The sequence below is a fragment of the Pinus tabuliformis genome, chromosome 1_1 (assembly GCF_031772625.1).
Source record: "Pinus tabuliformis cultivar Carrire ecotype Pingquan chromosome 1_1, CPIR1, whole genome shotgun sequence".
Classification (NCBI taxonomy): Eukaryota; Viridiplantae; Streptophyta; class Pinopsida; order Pinales; family Pinaceae; genus Pinus; species Pinus tabuliformis.
The window spans coordinates 296,785,591-296,806,718 of NC_142297.1; the positions used below are offsets into that span (position 1 = coordinate 296,785,591).

Sequence of the window (21,128 nt, forward strand, 5' to 3'; positions counted from 1 at the left end):
TAGGGATGTGGCATTTATCATGATCTCTATCCGATTCCGGGTTGGATGATTTATATTTTTGCATTCTTTGCGTTTTCCATGATATATCCGGCATCTGGTACCACAGAGGAGCCCGTAGTGCAATAATCATTAAAATAAAAAGATAGATGGTTTAGGTTTTTTCACTCCTTTCGTTTTCAATAAATTTCCATTAGGGGAGAGATTCCTATTCTTGTGCAGGGACCAGTAGTTGATATAATACTGGTCCCACCAAACCACCAGTGATTAAGACTTTTGAAACCAATATTTAAACAGAAATAAATAACATTATGTTTAAATAAGTTTTAAATTATGTCCAAAAATCACCCATATATTGACTGGGCCCACAACTGTCCATAAATAGTATTTAACTATTTAATATTGCAAAACATATTGACCCAAGTAGAAAACAGCTAGAGCCATAAAGGCTTCCAAACTGGTCTATTCCAGAAGTACAAAACATCAGTCACTTCAACCCCCACTCATCAGAACTGCAACTTTGCATCCCAAATAAATATGCCTACCTGCACATAACAAAAGGAATGTATGTCAGCCATAACTGCTGTGTTGTTCAACAACTAAACACCCTATGTTCAATAAATGACACCCAACCCAACAACAATTAAATCCAATTTGTTCAATAAATGACACCCAATCCAATAACAATTAAATCCACTTTGTTCAATAAATGACACCCATACCCAATAACTGCAATAAATGACACCCAACTCACTCTATTTCTCATTAAAACAGATCAAAGCACATGGATCAACAAATAAACAATTCCCAACCATTAGATCACAGCAAATTAAATCCATACCACACATTCAAAATGAAGCCATTGCAATCCATGTGCATCCATGTCCACCAATTAAAATCAAGTCCCCAAAACTATAAAAGAAGTCCACCCACTGTTGAAGTTGCATCTTATGCTTTCAAACTATTCAGCAAACTTCAAGACAACATCACAGAACAGTAGCCAATATATTCAAGTCAGTTATATGAATTACAACTCATTCTTCTTACAGTTCTGTTTTTATTGTTTTCATTTATCAAATTTCTTACATTACAGTTCTTTCCATTCATTTATCAGATTTCTTACATTACAGTTCTGTCCATAGGGTGGTGACAGTTAACCTATACAGTTACAGTTAACTTTTTTTATACAGAGTTTATGTATGTGTTCTAGCTTATAGAGTTAAGCTATCGAATACAGTCGTATCCATCTAATCAATGTCACAGGTTGCTTACCTTACAGGAATTGAAGGTTAGCTTACACGAATTATTCGATCATCAACTTCATAGGGATTACAACTTACATATCACAAATGTTACGTATGTCCAAATGTTACGTATGTCGTGCTAGTACTGTAGTCATAGCTTGTTTACCTAACAGGAATTGAACCTTCAACCTTAGCTTACAGGAATTGAACCTTGAACCTTAGCTTACAGGAATTTAGCGATAGCTTGTTTACCTAACAGGAATTGAACCTTGAACCTTAGCTTACAGGAATTGAACCTTTATTATGGCTTGGGTTCTATGGTTCCTCCATAAGAACACTGAACGCCTAGCTTCGCAGAGCAGCTCTCCCCCAGCCCACAACATAGTGTGGAATCTGGATCGTTTCATCGAGCACCATTTCTTTTAGATATAAAGGTGTTCTGACTCTATTGGATCAAGTCATAATCTACGCCTTTTACTAGTATACTACTATGGGGAGAGACTAAGCTCTATTTCAGAGATTGGACTCTCTTATTTTGATTAGCCCCTACTAGTAAGAAGCTGTTCCCGAGCCAGGTTCCCTGGATCCACTCCTAGTCGGGCCTAAATGAATGAATGAAGAAGGGGGCGGGCAGCACTCTAAAGAAAGAAGCCTTTGCTCGTTGGACAGCTACCGAACTGGCTTGCTTGACTTACTTTACTGGTCGACAACTATATTATTATAAGACCTCCTGTCAGAAAGAAGGAAAGGTTATTGTAAAAGAAAGAATGCCAGCCGATGTCAAACTGTACTCCTAGTGTGAACCATCCGATTTTGGGCAATTCAGAAGTGACAAGATCCGAGTGAACATGGATGAGTTAAAACATAGAACATAAACGAATTGTAACTTTAATGACTCTGATAAACTTAGTAATTTTTCACATATTTTTCACATATTTTCAGAAGCATGAAGCTATTGAGAAAGAAAACATTTTGATATTGAGTCGAAAGACTGCAAATAAGTGAATTTATACTACTGATGAATGGACCATAGAACTGGGGAATGGTATCTTAGAATGGAAACCCGAGCAGATGACCATTTCTCTTTATTGGATTAGATGACTGTAAGATTTTAGATAATGAGAAAACACAATTATAAGTAACATATCAGATGACAGTCTTATTGGCCTTCATATCTTTTCACCTCGTTGAGCTCGAGACCTTAGGGTATGGAGAGCCCGAGCCATACGGAGTTGTAAAAGTTGGACCAAAGGAATGGGGATTTACATAATTCAGCACTGTAAATTAAGTCACAGATAATGGAGAGAAATCTTGGAGCAGAGATTGTTCTTCACAATATTCAAAATAAGTAAATAAATTATATGAAAAAATATAAAAAAATAAATGACTGCAATGAAACTCAATTAAACTGAAGTAAAACCATTTGTCTATGACACCTGGGAGACCATAGAATCATAATGTAACAAGCTCTGTATCCAAAATGTTTTTTCCTTACTGAAAAAATGAAAAATGTGGGTAACATAATTTTCAATTGGTAATAGAATTTGATCATGGGTAAACAAGTAGAAGGAATCAAAGACCAAGATTTTTTAATTCCAAAAATGTAGAGAAAATTAGGAATAGCATTAAATATCCTCAAATTGTTAGCAACTATAGAATAATATTTGTTCTGAAATATTTCATCTCTTATCAAATTGAAATTCAACACACAATCTCAGTGAAATATTCATGGCCAAAAAAGTTACAAATTCGATCCTTGTTAAATATCAAAAAACTGAGTCTTTCTTTGACAGCTGAAAACAAATGCTCTATCAGGACAAAATCAACAAATTGAGTCTTTCTTTGACAACGTTGAAAAAAAATGCTTTGTTAGGACAAATTGTTGCATGAATCTGTGACCTAAAGGCCTAAGCTCATTGTGTCCATGGGAAAATTTGCACTTCAACCCATTTGAATAGGTTCCCTTTTTCTCATAATGCATGGACAACTTGATTTTATAATTATTTACCTCGTCATAAATGTTGGAACTTATTGCATTGCCATAAATTGTTTCTAGTTTCTGACCAAAAATAGAAAGTTCGGGCTGACCCTTTTGAAGTTCTTCTTCTGAGTGAGCAAACTGACAATCAGTTCCCCACCCACACTTCTTTTTAGCCTAATAAAAATGGAAAATAACATATTTGTATGGAGGAAGTGTAACTATTTTAGTAGCACGTATCTCCTTCACATTTGATAATTTCCTGTAACAAGCTCTGTATCCAAAATGTTTTGATAATTTCCTGTAATAGAGGAAAAGTAATTTTTGCAGAAGTAATAAAGCATAATTTAACATATATTCTAATGTCTAAATGCATGCAATAATTTTACAGGTTGTTGCATCTATGGCAAAAGGAAGTTACTCTGCTCGTACAAGGAGAAGTGGCAGGAGAGTGACAAGGGGTGCGCAGCTACGATGCACATCGTCTGATGATGACAGGCCAGCTGATGTCGATGCCAGCAATGCACCAGGGAACATTGTTGAAGATGACCATGTGACAGCCGCTGATGTTAACACACCATCAGCCACAGAACCACCATCAACAACAGTCCAAGGGGCAAGCTCAACTAAAAAGATCAGTGCTATAAGAGGATGGACAAAAGAACAAATGTTAGTTGCAATTGACGACATAGAGTTTAATGGATACTCAGTTCGGGCATCTGCAAAAAAACATGGTATTCCTCCCTCGTCAATACATTATTGGATAAATGGACTGACTCATACAAAACGTAGAGGGCCTCTTACAGTTATGACTGAGGATGAGGAGGCCGAGGTGGTTGAGTGGTGTAAAGAGATGGCCCAACTGGGACATGGGCTAGAGTTGATACAACTCAAATCAACAGTTGCTCAAATCTGTCAAGGGAGGCCAAACCCATTCAAAGATGGGTTTCCTGGTAAATCATGGTGGTTTGGGTTTAAAACAAGGCATCCAGAACTTGTATTGCGTACTGCTGAGGGCCTTGACAGAGACAAAGCATTAAATTTGTGCCCTGCAGTTGTGCAAAAATTCTATGACACACTTTCTAGTGCTTATGATAAACATTCTTATGGAGCAGACCATATATGGAACTGTGATGAAACAGGTTTACAGGCAGGGAGGAATTGTGGCATGCGGGTAATTGCCAAGAGAGGGAGCCGAAATGTGCCAAAGATTTTGCCCAAGAGCAGGGAGTGGATAACTATTTTATGTTGTGTTAATGCAATTGGTACTTCAATCCCAGGATTTTATCTATTCAAAGGTAAAAATCAACTGAAAAACTATATACAGAACTGTGAACCAGGTGCATGCATGGCTGCACATCCCCATGCATGGATGACTAAAGAACTGTTTCTAAGTTGGCTTTTTCACTTTGCTGCATCGGTACCAGGTGGCGTCTCGCCTAATAACAGACACCTTTTGATATTAGATGGCCATGGGAGCCACATGGCTGTACAAACAATTGAGGAAGCAAACAATTTAGGCATCGACCTGTTGACATTGCCCGCTCATACCACTCATAGGCTGCAACCCCTTGATGTTAGTGTGTTTGGCCCTTTCAAGAACTATTTCAGGTCGGAGCGTGCTGCATGGATGGCAAAGAATCCAGGGGTTGAGGTGAAAAGGTTTGAGCTAGCAGAGCTTGCAAGTAAAGCTTTTAAAAGGGCTTTGACACCATCAAATATCAAGGCTGGCTTTAGGAGGACAGGAATCTGGCCACTGAACTATGATGCTCTTATGCATGACACTGGTTGTAGCCAAGCGTTTCATGTGGATGGTCAGGAAGAAGGGAATGTCCAAACATGTGTTGAAGTGCAAGAAGTAGATGACCAAGATGATGTTGTTGCAGCTGGTAATATGATTTCCCTGTCTCAAGGACAGTTATATGCTGAAGATGATGAAACTGTGTGTGAAACACAATATAACAATGAACAAATTCCTAGTAACATGGAGATTGTTCCACCAACTCAAGAACATCAAATTCCTGTCGCTGATATTGCTAATGATATTGTTGAACATGCAGTTGACAATGACCAATTGACATTGCCAAGCCAAGTAACCCCACCTTCATGGCTAGCAGAAGCAATGATCAATTTGAATGCACATAGTGTCTCAGCAACCAATGAAGAAAGCATGAACATGCCCTCACAACCAGCAGAATTGAACAGTGAAATTGTTCATTTTTTTGTGGACAATAGATCAATGGAAGAAGATGAAGGACATAATGAGGCATCAAATGAAGATAATGATATGGTTCAATCAGTTCCAACAGATACTGAAAGGGAAGTACCAAGCAATGACATGCAGGTGGAAGGGGTGGAGAAGACACTTGGACGGTTCCTAAAGCTACCAGTAGAGAGAGTATCAATGAGAAAAACGCAAGGTGCACCGGTTAGTCTTCGTCTGGGCCGAAGCTCACAGCTACTCACCTCAGAGGACTATATAAACCTGTTAGTTGAGTCAGAAAAAAAGAAACTTGAAATGCAAGAATTAAAACAGAAAAAGAAGGATATGGTCAAGGAGAAGAAGGCAGCAAGGATTGTTGCAGCACAACAGCGAGCAGAAGAAAGGATTGAAAGAGATAAAGCAAGGCAAGTTAAGGACCAACAAAAGCAAATGGCAAGACAGGAAAAGGAAAAACGAAAGGCACAACAAATGCTTGAAAAGGAACAAGGGATGATCAACGATACAAGAATAGCTGATGAAACTAGGATTATTTCAAACTCATTGGACTCCATTGCAGATAATACACCATTATTCCAAGATCTCATAAACATTCAAGTGCCCCACTATCAAACCGAGGGTTTACCCACTTGCCTTGTTCCTACCAGAGCTGGTGTCAATTCTCTGTATGCTCATTACACACCTCCACTTAATGCAGGGGTCAGTAGTGCAAATGTGAGGTATGGGTACTCAATACCTCCATGGTTGGAAGCTGCAAATTGGAATCAATCATATGGCAACAATCGACCATTTCCTAATCAGCCCTTGACTGGTAGGCCAACCTACCTGGCTCAAGAAGGTAACTCAGGGAGTTTTGGCACTCAAGATTCTCAGGGCCATAAAGAATAGGGGTGTCATATGTTTTCGGTTCTAACCACATTATGATGTGGATTTTGGATGGATTGTATCTTTTTCTTGGCACAGCAACATTTTGGCTTACAACCTAGTAGTGATTTCTTGTGGCAACCTAACTGTGTGTTGATAAGAAATTTTCAATGGAATATGTCTTTCTGTAAAATATTAATTATGATAAAACTATTTCTATAAGTTATTCTGTGCGCACTGTACAAAGCTCTAAACTCACTTATGGCTCCAATAAGTGGACCGTTATAATGTGATGACAGTGCTGGGCAAGTTTACAATCACTTAACACTGAATAGAAGTCTACACTCACAATTAGAAACACCTCATGCTCGCTTCTAATGTACGAGGCACTAGTAGTAAGGAACTCTATACTTAGCATGTTATTGATTGAATTAGAATGAATAAGAACTTTACATTGCTGGAAACTAGAAATACAATAAAGAACATAGTTATGATTTTTATCAATCACCTAGGGGAGGGTCGCCAATACATGTGCGCCCTCCCCGCCACGTCATAATACCACGCGTCAACCCACATGGCTCCGGTACGACACCTGTCCACCATGGAGTATGCCCAACTTATAAAGAGCATGTGTTTTTATATGTGTTAGTAAAAATGATGGAAGTATCTAAATTAATCAAATCAGTTGATGAACAACTATGAGAATCATATTGTTCCATCTTGTTACATCAACTTTCCAAAAGCAATTGAGAAATTTGGGTGCACAGTAACCTAATCAGCTATATGACGAATTGTGGCTTAGTCATTAATTCTTTTCTAAGCACCTATTCACCTTTTTCATTTTCCTTCATGAGTAGATCAATTGTTTGACAATTACAATAATTTATAAATCTACAAAATATAAACCAGCGTAGACCCATCTTAAGATGGGATCTTTTAAGCATCAAGAGAATCATGTCTCTATTTCTTTAGATCCCTTTTTACACTTATGAGTTCTGGGGTTAATATTGATCTATAACAGTGTATTACGGTACAGAAAAATTATGAATTGCCTCTAATACATGTAAGAAGGAAATTCCAAAGCAGTAGGTATACAAAAATCCCACAAAATTGCTTCAGAGCTCAAAATCTACAGCATGTTAAGCTTTCCTGTAATTTAAACTTCCCTGCACAAAACTAGGCATTGCAAAAATAAGAGAGATTCAAAGGAAATCAGTGTACCGAAAGGAAATCCAGGGTAACTGCAATTGTGGGTCTTGTCATCAACGCTGGAGATAAATAATGTTTAAAATTTGAATGAACCTTAGGAAAGATCAACAATCAGGCAGAAGCACATGCCATTCTTAAAGGGATTGAATTGGCTCTTGATAAGAGTGTTCACAGTATCTAATGCATGGCAACTAAGCAACAATAATTATGTTTTTTGGAATAGAGATTATACCGACTCCATAAATTTAAAATTTCAGTAGGTCATGTGCTATATACGGGTCAAGGAGGGTTTTGATTCAATATTCTTTTCACATATTACAAGAAATTTACATTCAGAGGTACACAATCTAGACAATTCAACAGCTACAATGGACACCATCACCCTACAAATATATCACTATTATCAACACATTCTCCTCTCCCGATAGCTCTGCACTCCTTATATCCCTGTTCCCCAAGCAACTAGGAAGAAAAGTTTCAAAAGTGCATAGAAATCTGTTTGCAGAATCAAATATTCCAACTTAGCACAATTCCTACACATCCCTTGGAAGTACAAAGGTTGTCTCCAACACAAATGGCAGACCACCAAAGAAATGGACTCTCCTATAATTGTGATGAAAAATATGCTCCAGGTCATAGGTGTAAAAAACAGAAATTGTTCCAAATTGATATGCCCACTCAAGACCTGACCGAAGACATAACTACTGAGAGACACTGGAGTTACAGGTTGAAAACACCAACACTCTGACTCAAGCAGATATCGAACCTATTTCTTCATGAAGAACGGTCAATCTCTCTGCATGCATTATCGGGCATTTCAACTCTAACAAAACCCTGACAAGGAAACTCTAACAAAACCCTGACAAAACTCTAACAAAACCCTGACAAGGATTTAATCCTATAAAGTTTGCTAGTAAAAGCTGAGCGATATTAAAAGGAAATAAAAGAGTAGAAGCTTTGTTCATAAAACAGTAAACCCTACCCATTTCTGGACTATATAAACTCATCAGCTGTAAAAACAAAATAACCTTCAAATAGAGATGCACCGTCACAAGTGAAAACGATCTCAAAAACTTAGCACTATGCAAGGTTTTACAGCATAAGGAAATCATAATATTCTACAATGAGTAAATCAAGAATAGTAGCGTTCAAACAGTATCCAGAGAAGTCAATTTAAATAATAGAGAATGCAACTTGTGTGTAAAATTCAGAATAAGACTTTCATAGAAGGAAACAAGCTAACAGCTATGACTTCAAGAAACCATAAATAAATTAACAGTATAACTGTGATTAAGGTCGTAAAATGTCCACGGCTTCCATACAAATGTCCACGGCTTCCATACAACACTGTAGCCCAAGTCAATTTAAATAATAGAGAATGCAACTTGTGTGTAAAATTCGGAATAAGACTTTCATAGAAGGAAACAAGATAACAGTTATGACTTCAAGAAACCATAAATAAATTAACAGTATAACTGTGATTAAGGTCGTAAAATGTCCACGGCTTCCATACAAAGTCCATACAAATGGCCACGGCTTCCATACAACACTGTAGCCCAAGTCAATTTAAATAATAGAGAATGCAACTTGTGTGTAAAATTCGGAATAAGACTTTCATAGAAGGAAACAAGATAACAGTTATGACTTCAAGAAACCATAAATAAATTAACAGTATAACTGTGATTAAGGTCGTAAAATGTCCACGACTTCCATACAAAGTCCATACAAATGTCCACGGCTTCCATACAACACTATAGCCCAGAGAGCAACCTGAGTAGCAAGTCTGCGAAGAAGCTTCATAAGGGTTTAGTGAGGCTTTAGAAGAGCCTTCCCCTCCGAGCAGTCGAATATAAAACAAACAATAGCACGAAGCAGAGCACTCAGAACTCAAGCAGAGCACTCAGAACTCTATGAAAGAAAAGAGAAACCCTCATATCCCAAATGAAAAAGATAAAATAGCAGGGACAATAAAAATGCAGCGTTTTTATCTATAAAGCAAACACAGTAACAAGGCAATTGAGAGCAGCTACAGAGAGTTTCGAAAGTTGGTCTGGGCTCATTTCCGCGATGTTCCATTTTCCCTTTGTCTTTCTGCTCGAGGCCGGCTATGCAAGTCAGGGGAGAGCAGCTACAGAGCGTTTTGAGGGCTAAAACAGGCTAAAACAGCCAAAACAGACAGAATGCCATAGAATGCCTAAAACCCTAAACCCTAAAACAGCAAAAATGCCATAGAATGCCTAAAACACTAAACCCTCAAAAAATTGCTCAAAATACTGCCATAAAATGCCATAGAAAGTTCACAAAATATCCTGTTAGAGATGCTTGTGTTGAAAAACACAGAGTAAAGCTGGTAGGATTAAAAATCCTACCGGTTACAGGCCATGGATGGTCGCCGACCTCCCCCACCTTCCCCACAGCTCGCCAGACCTTCTCCACACCTGCAACGTCCTTTTCCACACCTGCAACACCTGCAACAGGAAGAAAAAAGCCATTAGAAGCCATTAGAGATCACAAAAACAACAAAAACAGCAGAGCTAAACCCTAAAAATGTTATGTTACCTCAAGCTCAGTAGAATGGCGACCGACTCCTCCCCAAACAACAAAATCGCCGAATAAGACCACCACCAGAGAAATGCTAAACAACCGGCATTCCATGTTAAACAACTTGCATTCCAGAACGACCAAGAAATCCAGGCGGAAAAGCACAAGAAAAGCAGAACCGCTGTCCCAGCCAGAAACCCAGAAACTCCATCAAACCTTCGCACCAGCACACGAATAAACGACTCTGCGCGCAACAATACAAACCCTGTCAACCGAACACAGCATTCCCCCAACACAGGTTCTAACCACCATGCGCGCAGGTTACAGGGCCGTCCCGCGCCATCTTCGGCGGGGGGCTTCGCCCAACTACCGGCCCCGAGCAGAAAGACAAAGGGAAAATGGAACATGGTCGAAATGAGCCCAGACCAACCATGTAAATGGCGCCAAGTTCGTGTTTTAATGTTGGAGGTGATAGCCCACACGGCCAGCTCCACGGTGGACAGGTGTCGTACCGGAGCCATGTGGGTTGACGCGTGGTATTACGACGTGGCGGGGAAGGCGCACATGTATTGGCGACCCTCCCCTAAATGATCTTTTAAATAATTTTTAAATCTGATGAAGGTGAACAGCACGAGATTTCTATGACGCACGGCCTAATAAATATTTCGTGATCCTGAAAAATATCCGAATTCCTTTAAAATAAAAAATCTATTTTGTTGTATAACATTTTTAATTATTAAATTTTATTTTTAAAAATTAATTTATTGTTTGATTTAATAATTTTGATATGATTTAAATTGCTTCAATTTATAATTTTTTGAAAGTATTCATTAAGAATTTCAAGATATTCTACTATGAGGAGTTCAGTCCATATATTCTGGTCTTAAACATGGTAACTGAGCGAACAAAAAATAATATATCTTATTACTAAGTTTTTTTAAAATAAAATTATATATATATATATATATATTTATATATATATCTTGAAATGGATTTTTTCAAAATTTTGGTAATTAAAATGGTATACATTTATACACATCGAATTCCATTAAATTTGCATTTGTTGACTCAGTCAACTTAATATTGACTTTATATTAAGCATTAAATTTAATTGAATTTAAACAATCTATAACATCGAAATTTAACGTTATCGCTTAAGCATTAACTTTGTTTTCGACGAACGCAACGTTAAATTTAAAATACTTTTATGTTTAACGAATTTGAAATTGCTTCTCGAAAAGTTTTGAAAAGATATTTGCCAATGATATATATATATATTTGAAATTATTGTTTTCACAGTGTATATTTTTTAGTTTACTTTATTATTTAAAATTATGGTTGAATTATTGTAATTTTAATAGTAAATTTTTTACATAACAAATTATTATTTTTAATTTCTAAAATATAAATATTTTATTTTAAGTGGAATATTGTTATAAATATTGATGATGATGGTGGTGGTGGTTAATGTCCACTGATACCAAATTTTGGTCTATCGGATCTAAAGAAATGAATTATTTAGTTTGATTTAAGATTTATTTCCTATGCTCAATAAGCTTAGAGAGCAGCTTCCCGAGCTCACTGTAATTTTGACAACGTAAAAGACTAGGAAGGTCAGTGTTGCAACAAAGATTTTAAAACCGAGATCTAATGTGATTGTACGCGGGGCACTCTAAGAGGAAATGATTTTCATCATCGATGTTAGTATTATCACAGAGATGGCAGAACTTTTCCATCCATGGTGTTTTAGGAACTGCCTAACAACCCATTTCACTATGGAGCTCATGAGAGTTCGTTCTAATCTTGGCTATATTAATTTTCTTCTTTGAGCTAGTTAAAACAGAGAGATACTTTTAATCTTCTAAGGTGGGGTTGATGACCTCCTTATAATATCTTAATTTTATTTTAGTTGCTAAATCTTTCTCGCACCGCATTTTTTCTTTGAACTTAGAAGTAACAATATTTTTAATGTTATTAATGTTTTGCAATGCAACATTCTCATCGATCTCCCAATGGTTTAACTAGGCCTTCGTGTCTTTATACCAACCTTGTTTGAGCCTTAGGTGGTTTTGGCTGGAATTTAAAGCTAGCTTAGGAAGCCTATGGTCTCCTATGTTATTGGGTTTATGCTTGTACAACAGAAGCCTAGTCATAGCTAGGCTCTCGATAGGGGAAAGACCCACTTCTATAAGCAGAATATGATAGGGTGTGCTGCTTTTAATTTTGTGGTTATACTTTATAAAACGCTTCTGGATTTGCTCAATCTTCCTCCACGATTCTCTAGAGATGCTACAACCCCAAACATCACATCCATATAAGATAACCGCAGTGACTAAAGTTTCAAAGAGGAACTTCTTTCTATTCCACATTACGAGGTTTGTCATCTTACAACTATTTTCAAGACCAAAATAAGCTTTCCATCCCCCATTAATCCTTTTCTCAATGCTATAATTTCAGTTGAGCTTGTGATGAATATCAATTCCTAAGTACTTGTATGAAGACACTTCGTCCAAGTTACTATTGTCATACATAAAATTAGCATAAGTGTCCTTCTTGGATTTGATAATCATAACTTTTGTTTTGTTAGTGTTAACAATCATACCCATGGTAGAGCAAAAATCCTCAAGAAGTATAAGTTGCTTATCAAGATCAGATGGGCACCTTGCGACAAGAAGAATATCATCAGCGTAGAGAAGAAGGATGATGACTATCCCAGCTAAGATCATGCCAGCACATCCTGTTTCCTCTAAACAACCTTCTAGCTTGTTGATGTAAATGCCAAATAGGGTAGGGGAGAGGGGGAAACCTTTTTTAACTCCGATATTAGACTTAATATCTTTTGATCACCCCCCATTTCTTTTTAATTTGGCAATTACATTCTCGTATAACCTTATAGCGGTAGCTCTCAACTCAAAAGGGACCTTTAGCTCTTCTAATCTGTTCCAAAGGTTATTTCTAGGAACCGTATCGAAAGCCCTTTTAAAGTCCAGAAAGCAAAAAAAGGGATTGGATTTATCATTGTGGCATTCCTCCACAATTATCCTAAGCATAACGAGGTGGTTTTTTTGTTGAGTGTTGCTTTCTAAAACCCGCTTGGCCTTTAGCCCGCTTGCCTTCACTTTCAAGCCATGTGCTCAACTTCCTTTCCAAAAGAATACCACATAACTTGGCTAGTAGAGGGTTGCTCTTAATTGTCCGATAATTAGAGGGTTTATTTGTATCCCCACTTTTAAAAATAGGAATAATGAGGTTTTGAGTCCATGGTTTATGGAACCCTTGCTTGATCGCTTCATTGAAAAGCTTGTGAATGAGGGGGACAAGGACATGACCTCCAATTTTTAAGATTTCTGCTTGGTAACCTTCAATGTCCTTACTTGGCCATTAGCCAAGCAATTAACCCCAAAATCAATGTCTTCTAATGAGAAAACTTCTTTCGTTGTGAGCAGGATTTCAAAGTTATCCATGACATTTGGAGATTCATAAAGTTTTTTAAGATAGGAATTCCAAGTTTATAGAAACATTTTCGGAAAAATCACATCAAAAAAATTTTGTCGACGCGTTTCGAACCAACGAGTGTGGTTCATCGTCAGAACAAGTTGAAAATATCATATCATGGCTACATGTTAAATATAGATGGCAGATCTTTCAACGGTTAGGTTTGAATGGAAAAACTGCTAAATTAGACTCGACTGGACAGATGCTATAATTGATCAAGAAATGACTAGATTTGGTTGGTTAAATTATAATAATAATGTATAATATTAATATCTTTTATAATGTCATTTATTACTTTTTGGTTGTTATTGAGTTTTATAAAATTTGAGTCTTATGTTATATATTAGTAGTATGGATTTAATATTATCCTTAAAAATTAATAATACTAAATATTATTAAATTATTAATGTAATATTATAATAATAGTAATATTTTTATCACTAATGGTTTTTGGGAAACTTCTTAATATAAATTTATTAGTTAAGCTATCTAAAGAGAACTTAAACTTACTACCTAAATCTAAATAATAATCTTATAATGGGTAATATTAACCCATTCAGTTAGTTATGACAAGGGCAATCCTAGTTATAATAATATTATCAATGAATTAGTGTATAATATTAATATTTTTTATAATGTCATTTAATACCTTTTGGTTGTTATTGAGTTTTATTTTAAATATAAAATTTTTGGGGATTATAATAATGAATCATATATTGTATATTAATAGTATTGATTTAATATTATCCTTAAAAATAATAATACCCAATATCATTAAATTATTATTATAATATTATAATAGTAATATTTATATCATTAATGGTTTTGGGAAACTTCTTAATATAAGTTTATTAGTTAAGCTATCTAAAGGAACTAAAACTTACTACTTAAATAATAATCTTAAAATGGGTAATATTAACCCATTCAGTTAGTTAAGACAAAGGCAATCTTATACAGAAAAGGAAAAGAAAAAGACAAAGATTTTCAAAGAGGATCAAAAATTATTTATTTGGGAAATAAGGATAAAGTAGACAGGTTAGTTAGAAGCTTCATTGGGGAAAAAATTAGCTCAAGTCATTAATAGAGGGGGGGGGGAAGGAAGGGGGCAGAGATGACTAGGAAGATAGGGCAGGGATCCAACACCTACTGATCTTCCAACCGCCGACCCTATTGAGATTACTTGGCCTTTCTTCAATCTCAGTAGCCTCCCTAAATTTCCGATGATGAAACTACCCAACCTTAGCAATCAATCAGGTCTCCTCAATACAAACATGATGTTTAGTTTTCTCCGTATGCTCAACCAATGCAGAGGACTTAGTTCTCCCATGTTTTAGGTCAGCTGCGTGCTCATTAATCCTTCGATTAATAGAGCATCCAGTCTCACCAATGTAGGGGGTCCCGCATGAACAAGGAATAATATAGACACCCTTCATGTCCTTGGGGTTGATAGGATCTTTTACTAATAAGAGGGAATTAAGAATGGTTTTAAGGGGTCTGAAGGTCGAGCGAACATTATGCTTCTTATGAATCCTAGCAATCTTATCAATGGTCCCTTGGATAAACGGTAGATGGACCCCTGGGAGATTCTCAGGGCACGAGTAGCGAGGGTGTTGAGAATGCCCAAATTTTGAGCAGGGAAATGATGGGAACTGGCATGAAGATATTGCTCAGTTTGATTTTTCTTCCGAAACACCTGGTTGGAGAGGGAACCGTCAATATTCTTCGAAATAAGAATATCAAGGAAAGGGAGGCAACCATCGACCTCTTGTTCCATGGTGAACTTAATGGCGGAGAATTGACTGTTGAGATGTTTGAAGAAGAGATCCAGCTCCTCTTGGCCATGAGACCAAATGACATTAGTGTCATATACAAATCTCTTCTAGAGTTTGGGAAGGAGACGGGTTGAGGCTAAAGCTTTGGATTCAAAATATTGCATAAAATGATTAGCAACAACAGGGGACAGGGGTGAGCCCATGGCAACACCGCGGGTCTGCTCAAAGAACTCGCCCTCGAAACTGAAAAAGGTGGAAGTGAGACATATCTCAAATAATTGAGCAATATTAAGATCCGTGAGACAGTTGATAACCTCCATGGCCTCCTTTATAGGGATGCAAGTGTAAAGGGAGACTACATAAAAACTCACAAGAATATCCTCAAGTTCAAGATTTATGCCTTTGAGCTCCTCAACAAAGGATGCAGAGTCTTTGACAAAGGACTCCGTAAGGCCGACTAAGGATTTAAGCATTAAGGCAAGGTATTTGGCTAGAAGGTACGTCAGACCACCAATGGTGTTTACAATGGGCTGAAGGGGAGCCCATTCCTTATGAATCTTCAGAAGTCCATAGATCCTTGGAGTAATGGGACTGCTCTCAATGAGTTTATGGCCAAGGGAACTCACGGAGTTACTGAACTTGATGGCAAGAGCTATGGTCTTAGATGTCTTCATAGGAGGGTTCTGGGGAAGCTTTTTATAGCTTCCACTATTATATAGATGATATAACATCTTCTTACGGTAATCCTCTTTGTCGAGGATGACAGCAGCCCCTCCTTTGTCGGCTTTCAGAACTACGACATTATTGTTTTGGTTTAAGGATTTTAGGGAAACAAATTCCTCTTCGCTGAGGTTGCTTCTAGGGGGTTTCACCTTCGTAAGGACAACAACACAATCTTGCCTAATCGTGTCCTTAATATTATTAGGTAAACTTCTAATCCCAAACTCTACATCACGGATGATGTCATCTACCGGGATCTTTTTAGGGGACATGGAAAAATTTAAGCCTTTACGTAAGAGCTTAAAAATAGCGGGGGGAAAGGAGAAGCTAGAAAGATTGATAACTTTATTATTTCGAGAGAGGGGGAAGACTACTATTATTATCATTACCATTCTTATTATAATTAATCATAAAATTATTGTTTTTGTCAACTTTGTTATTGTATTTTTATTTATTACAACTATTAATAATCGATAAATTATTATTAATGTTATTCTTATTGTTACACTCAAGGGATAAATTATTAATATTATTATTAAGAAATAACTGATTATTTTTATTATTAATAATAATTGATATATTATTGTTGCTATTATTAATAGTAATTGGTATATTATTATTATTACTCCATAATATATTATTATTATTATTATTAAATCTATTTCTCATTTCCTAGGATCATGATTATGGTATTCATTATGGGAACTATTATTTCTATCTACTTCTACATAATTAACCCTATCACTTTTATCAATTCTAATATAATTAATCAAAACAAAGTTCTTATTGCTACCATCAGATTTAATAGAATTAATAATATTACCATCAACAGAACGCAGGAACTATTTATGAGGGAAAGAGGGCAAGTTAGAGGAGTCTTTTACGGATGGAACGTTGATAGGAAGAGGAGTTTGAGATAAATTATTAACCAGATAGGGAGATAGGGAAGCAATGCTCTCAAGTTTCGGGTTGTCCAGATCATGGGAAGCGGGTGGGTATGAATTATAGGCTGAAGGATAGGAGGGTTTAGAGAGATCCAAACAAGGGATCAGTGGAGGAAACGACGAGGTGCATGGGTGGCTGAGGATAGAGCTGGGAGAGGGGACGTTAATACGGGAAGAGAGATTGAAGAAGTGTATTGGATACAACGCTGGAGGACAGGGTGATCACCTCAACACAGTTTATGGGAATGGAATCTGGTTGAGAACGATGGATGGGAGGGGAATGAGGGTTCGAGTGGGAATGGGTGCAGTTCATGGGAATGGGATCTAGATTAAACCGATGACTGGGAGGGGGATGAGGGTTCGAATGCGTTGGGGAGGAGTTCAGAGAAGAATTCGACATGACCAGACTATGAGCAACATAATCTTCAATGGGACGAGAGTCAAAAAAATGGAGCAACCCTGAGTTATAACCGTTGATGATTTCTGGAGCTACTGACCCTCGTTCTTGAGATGAAATGTTGTTAATCCACGTGTTGAGAGCCGAGATTTGGCTACTAGAAATCTTGTTGTTTGATGATACATCAGATGAGTGTGAGGAACCTTCTTGGGAAGAAATTCTGCTGAATTTTGCGCGTTGTCTTTGTGTCCAAATTTCTTCTATGCGCAGAGATTTCAACGTAGAATAAGCATCAATTCTCTCCCGCAATCCTGTAGTCAATACGCTCGAGAGTTCCAAATGTAGCGAAATTTTTTTCCTTGAAAGAAGATTAAGAATTTTTTTTATGCTAAATTTTTTTGAGCGAATAAGGGCAAGACTCGCATTAAAGAAAATACGTTGATTCTGGAGCTGGTTTAGGTTGTGCTTAATCCGGGCAAAATGGGGGAGGACAGAAGAATCTCTGCATCTTTTAAGGAAAGCAAGATCCAATTTTAAATTGGATACCCACAGGTGTGCTCGTTCAAAATGATGAACTTTTAAAGCAATGGCCCTTCCGCGCAGGGTAGTGATATTTGAATTTAAGCTTCTATGATCCATAATCTCAGTTTATAGAAACATTTTCGGAAAAATCACATCTGAAAATTTTTGTCGACGCGTTGTGTGGTTTATTGTCAAGACAAGTTGAAAAAATTAGATCATGGCTGCATGTTAAATAGGGATGGTAGATCTCCCAACGGTTAGGTTTGACTAGAAAAATGGCTAAATTACACTGGACTGGACAAAGACTATAATTGATTAAGAAACGGCTAGATCTGGTTGGTTAAGTTATAATAATAATGTATAATATTAATATTTTTTATAATGTCATTTATTACTTTTTGGTTGTTATTGAGTTTTATAAAATTTGAGTCATATGCTATATATCAATAGTATGGATTTAATATTATCCTTAAAAATTAATAATACTAAATATTATTAAATTATTAATATAATATTATAATAATAGTAATATTTTTTATCATTAATGATTTTTGGGAAACTTCTTAATATAAATGTATTAGTTAAGCTATCTAAAGAGAGCTAAAACTTACTACCTAAATCTAAATAATAATATTATAATGGATAATATTAACCCATTCAGTTAGTTATGACAAGGGCAATCGTAATTATAATAATATTACTAATGAATTAGTGTATAATATTAATATTTTTATAATGCCATTTAATACATTTTGGTTGTTATTGAGTTTTATTTTAAATATCAAGTTTCGGGGATTATAATAACGAATCATATGTTGTATATTAATAGTATTGATTTAATATTATCCTTAAAAATAATAATACTAAATATTATTAAATTATTATTATAATATTATAATAGTAATATCTATATCATTAATGGTTTTGGGAAACTTCTTAATATAAATTTATTAGTTAAGCTATCTGAAGAGAACTAAAACTTACTACCTAAATCTAAATAATAATCTTAAAATGGGTAATATTAACACATTTAGTTAGTTAAGACAAGGGCAACCTTATACAGAAAAGGAAAATAAAAAGAGGGATATTTTCAAAGATGACCAAAAATTATTTATTTAGAAAATAAGGATAGAGTAGACAAGTTAGTTAGAAGTTTCACTGGGGAAAATTAGCTCAAGTCATTAATAGAGGGGGACGGAGGGGGAGCAAGGGGGAAGGAAGGGGCGAGAGATGACTAGGAAGATAGGGCAGGGATCCAGCATCTACTGATCATCCAACCGTCATCTCTATTGAGATTACTTGGCCTTTTTTCAATCTCAATAGCCTCCCTAAATTTCCGGTGATGAAACTGCACAACCTTAGCAATCACTCAGGTCCCCTCAATACAAACATCATATTTAGTCTTCTCTGCATTCTTAGCCAGTGTAGAGGGCTTGGTTCTCCCATGTTTTGGGTCAGCTGCATGCTCATTAATCATTTGATTAATAGAGCGTCTAGTCTCACCAATGTAGGGGTTCCCGCATGAACAAGGAATAATATAAACATCCTTCATGTCCTTGGGGTTCATAGGATATTTTACTAATCGGAGGGAATTACAAATGGTTTTAAGGGATCTGAAGGTCAAGGGAAAATTATGTTTCTTAAGAATCCTAGAAATCTTATCAGTGGTCCCTTGGATAAAAGGTAGATGGACCCCTGGGATACGATTTTTAGTTTCTTTTTTAACCACTGAGTTCTTGAAGGCTTTAAGGAAAGCTTTCTGACCAAGGTGTCTGCTATAACCGTTTTCAACAAAGACATTAAGGAGATGGGATTTCTCTTTATCGAAGCTCTTTTCATCGGAGATTCTCAGGGCACGAGTAGCGAGGGTGTTGAGAACGCCCAACTTTTGAGCAGGGAAATGATGGGAACTGGCATGAAGATATTGCTCAGTATGAGTTTTCTTCCGAAACACCTAGTGGGAGAGGGAACCGTTGATATTCTTCGAAATAAGAATATCAAGGAAAGGGAGGCAACCATCAACCTCTTGTTCCATGGTGAACTTAATGGCGGAGGATTGACTGTTGAGATGTTTGAAGAAGAGATCCAACTCCTCTTGGCCATGAGACCAGATGACATTAGTGTCATCTACAAATCTCTTCCAGAGTTTGGGAAGGAGACGGGCTGAGGCTAAAGCTTTGGATTCAAAATCTTCCATAAAAAGATTAGCAACAACAGGGGACAGGGGTGAGCCCATGGCGACACCACAGGTCTGCTCAAAGAACTTGCCCTCAAAATTGAAAAAAGTGGAAGTGAGATAGATCTCAACTAATCGAGCGGTATCAGGATCCGTGAGACGGTTGATAACCTCCATGGCCTCCTTTATAGGGATGCAAGTGTAAAGGGAGACTACATCAAAACTCACAAGAATATCCCCAGGTTCAAGCTTTATGCCTTTGAGCTCTTCAACAAAGGATGCAGAGTCTTTGACGAAGGACTCTATAAGGCCGACTAAGGATTTAAGCTTTAAGGCAAGGTATTTAGCTAGAAGGTAGGTCGGACCACCAATGGTGTTTACAATGGGCCTAAGGGGAGCCCCTTCCTTATGAATCTTCGGAAGTCCATAGATCCTTGGAGTAATGGGACTGCTCTCAATGAGTTTATGGCCAAGGGAACTCATGGAGTTACTGGACTTGATGGCAAGAGCCACGGTCCTAGATATCTTCTTAAGAGGGTTCTTGGGAAGATTTTTATAGCTTCCACTATTATATAGATGATATAACATCTTCTTACGGTAATCCTCTTTGTCGAGGATGACAGCGGCCCCTCCTTTGTTGGCTTTCAGAACTACGACATTATTGTTCTGGTTTAAGGAATTTAGGGCAACAAATTCCTCTTTGCTGAGATTGCTTCTAGGGGGTCTCGCCTTCCTAAGGAGAATGACACAATCTTGCCTAATTGCATCCTTAATATTATCAGGTAAACTTCTAATCCCAAACTCTACGTCACAGATGATGTCATCTATCGGGATCTTCTTAGGGGTCAGGGAAAAATTTAAGCCTTTACCTAAGAGCTTAAAAATAGCAGGGGGGGAAGGAGAAGCTAGAAAGATTGATAACTTTATTATTTCGAGAGAGAGGGTGAAGACTAATATTATTGTCATTACCATTCTTATTATAATTAATCATAAACTTATTGTTTTTGTCAACTTTGTTATTGTATTTTAATTTATTACAACTATTAAT

At 36.8% G+C, this 21,128-nt stretch overlaps 2 protein-coding genes across 2 annotated transcripts; both read right to left on the reverse strand.

Annotated features, from left to right (window-relative positions):
* Window positions 1-9,772: 9,772 nt before the first annotated feature.
* On the reverse strand, window positions 9,773-10,630 carry LOC149212725 (uncharacterized). The gene is made up of 2 exons (XM_089390647.1): window positions 10,073-10,630; window positions 9,773-9,981 (listed from the first exon to the last, which is right to left on the reverse strand). The coding sequence occupies exons 1-2, from the start codon at window positions 10,573-10,575 to the stop codon at window positions 9,879-9,881; spliced, it is 606 nt and encodes a 201-aa protein (XP_089246773.1). The 5' UTR covers window positions 10,576-10,630; the 3' UTR covers window positions 9,773-9,878.
* Window positions 10,631-15,428: 4,798 nt separating this feature from the next.
* On the reverse strand, window positions 15,429-16,313 carry LOC149212726 (uncharacterized). The gene has a single exon (XM_089388793.1). It carries the CDS (start codon window positions 16,311-16,313, stop codon window positions 15,429-15,431), a length of 885 nt encoding a protein of 294 aa, XP_089244919.1.
* Between the last annotated feature and the right edge of the window lie 4,815 nt (window positions 16,314-21,128).

Coding starts and splice junctions, on each gene's coding strand:
- LOC149212725 (XM_089390647.1), bottom strand. CDS start 10,575: ATGGCTCCGGTACGACACCTGTCCACCGTGGAGCTGGCCGTGTGGGCT. Junction 9,982..10,072: donor GCCATTCTACTGAGCTTGAG/GTAACATAACAT, acceptor TTCCTGTTGCAG/GTGTTGCAGGTGTGGAAAAG.
- LOC149212726 (XM_089388793.1), bottom strand. CDS start 16,313: ATGTCCCCTAAAAAGATCCCGGTAGATGACATCATCCGTGATGTAGAG.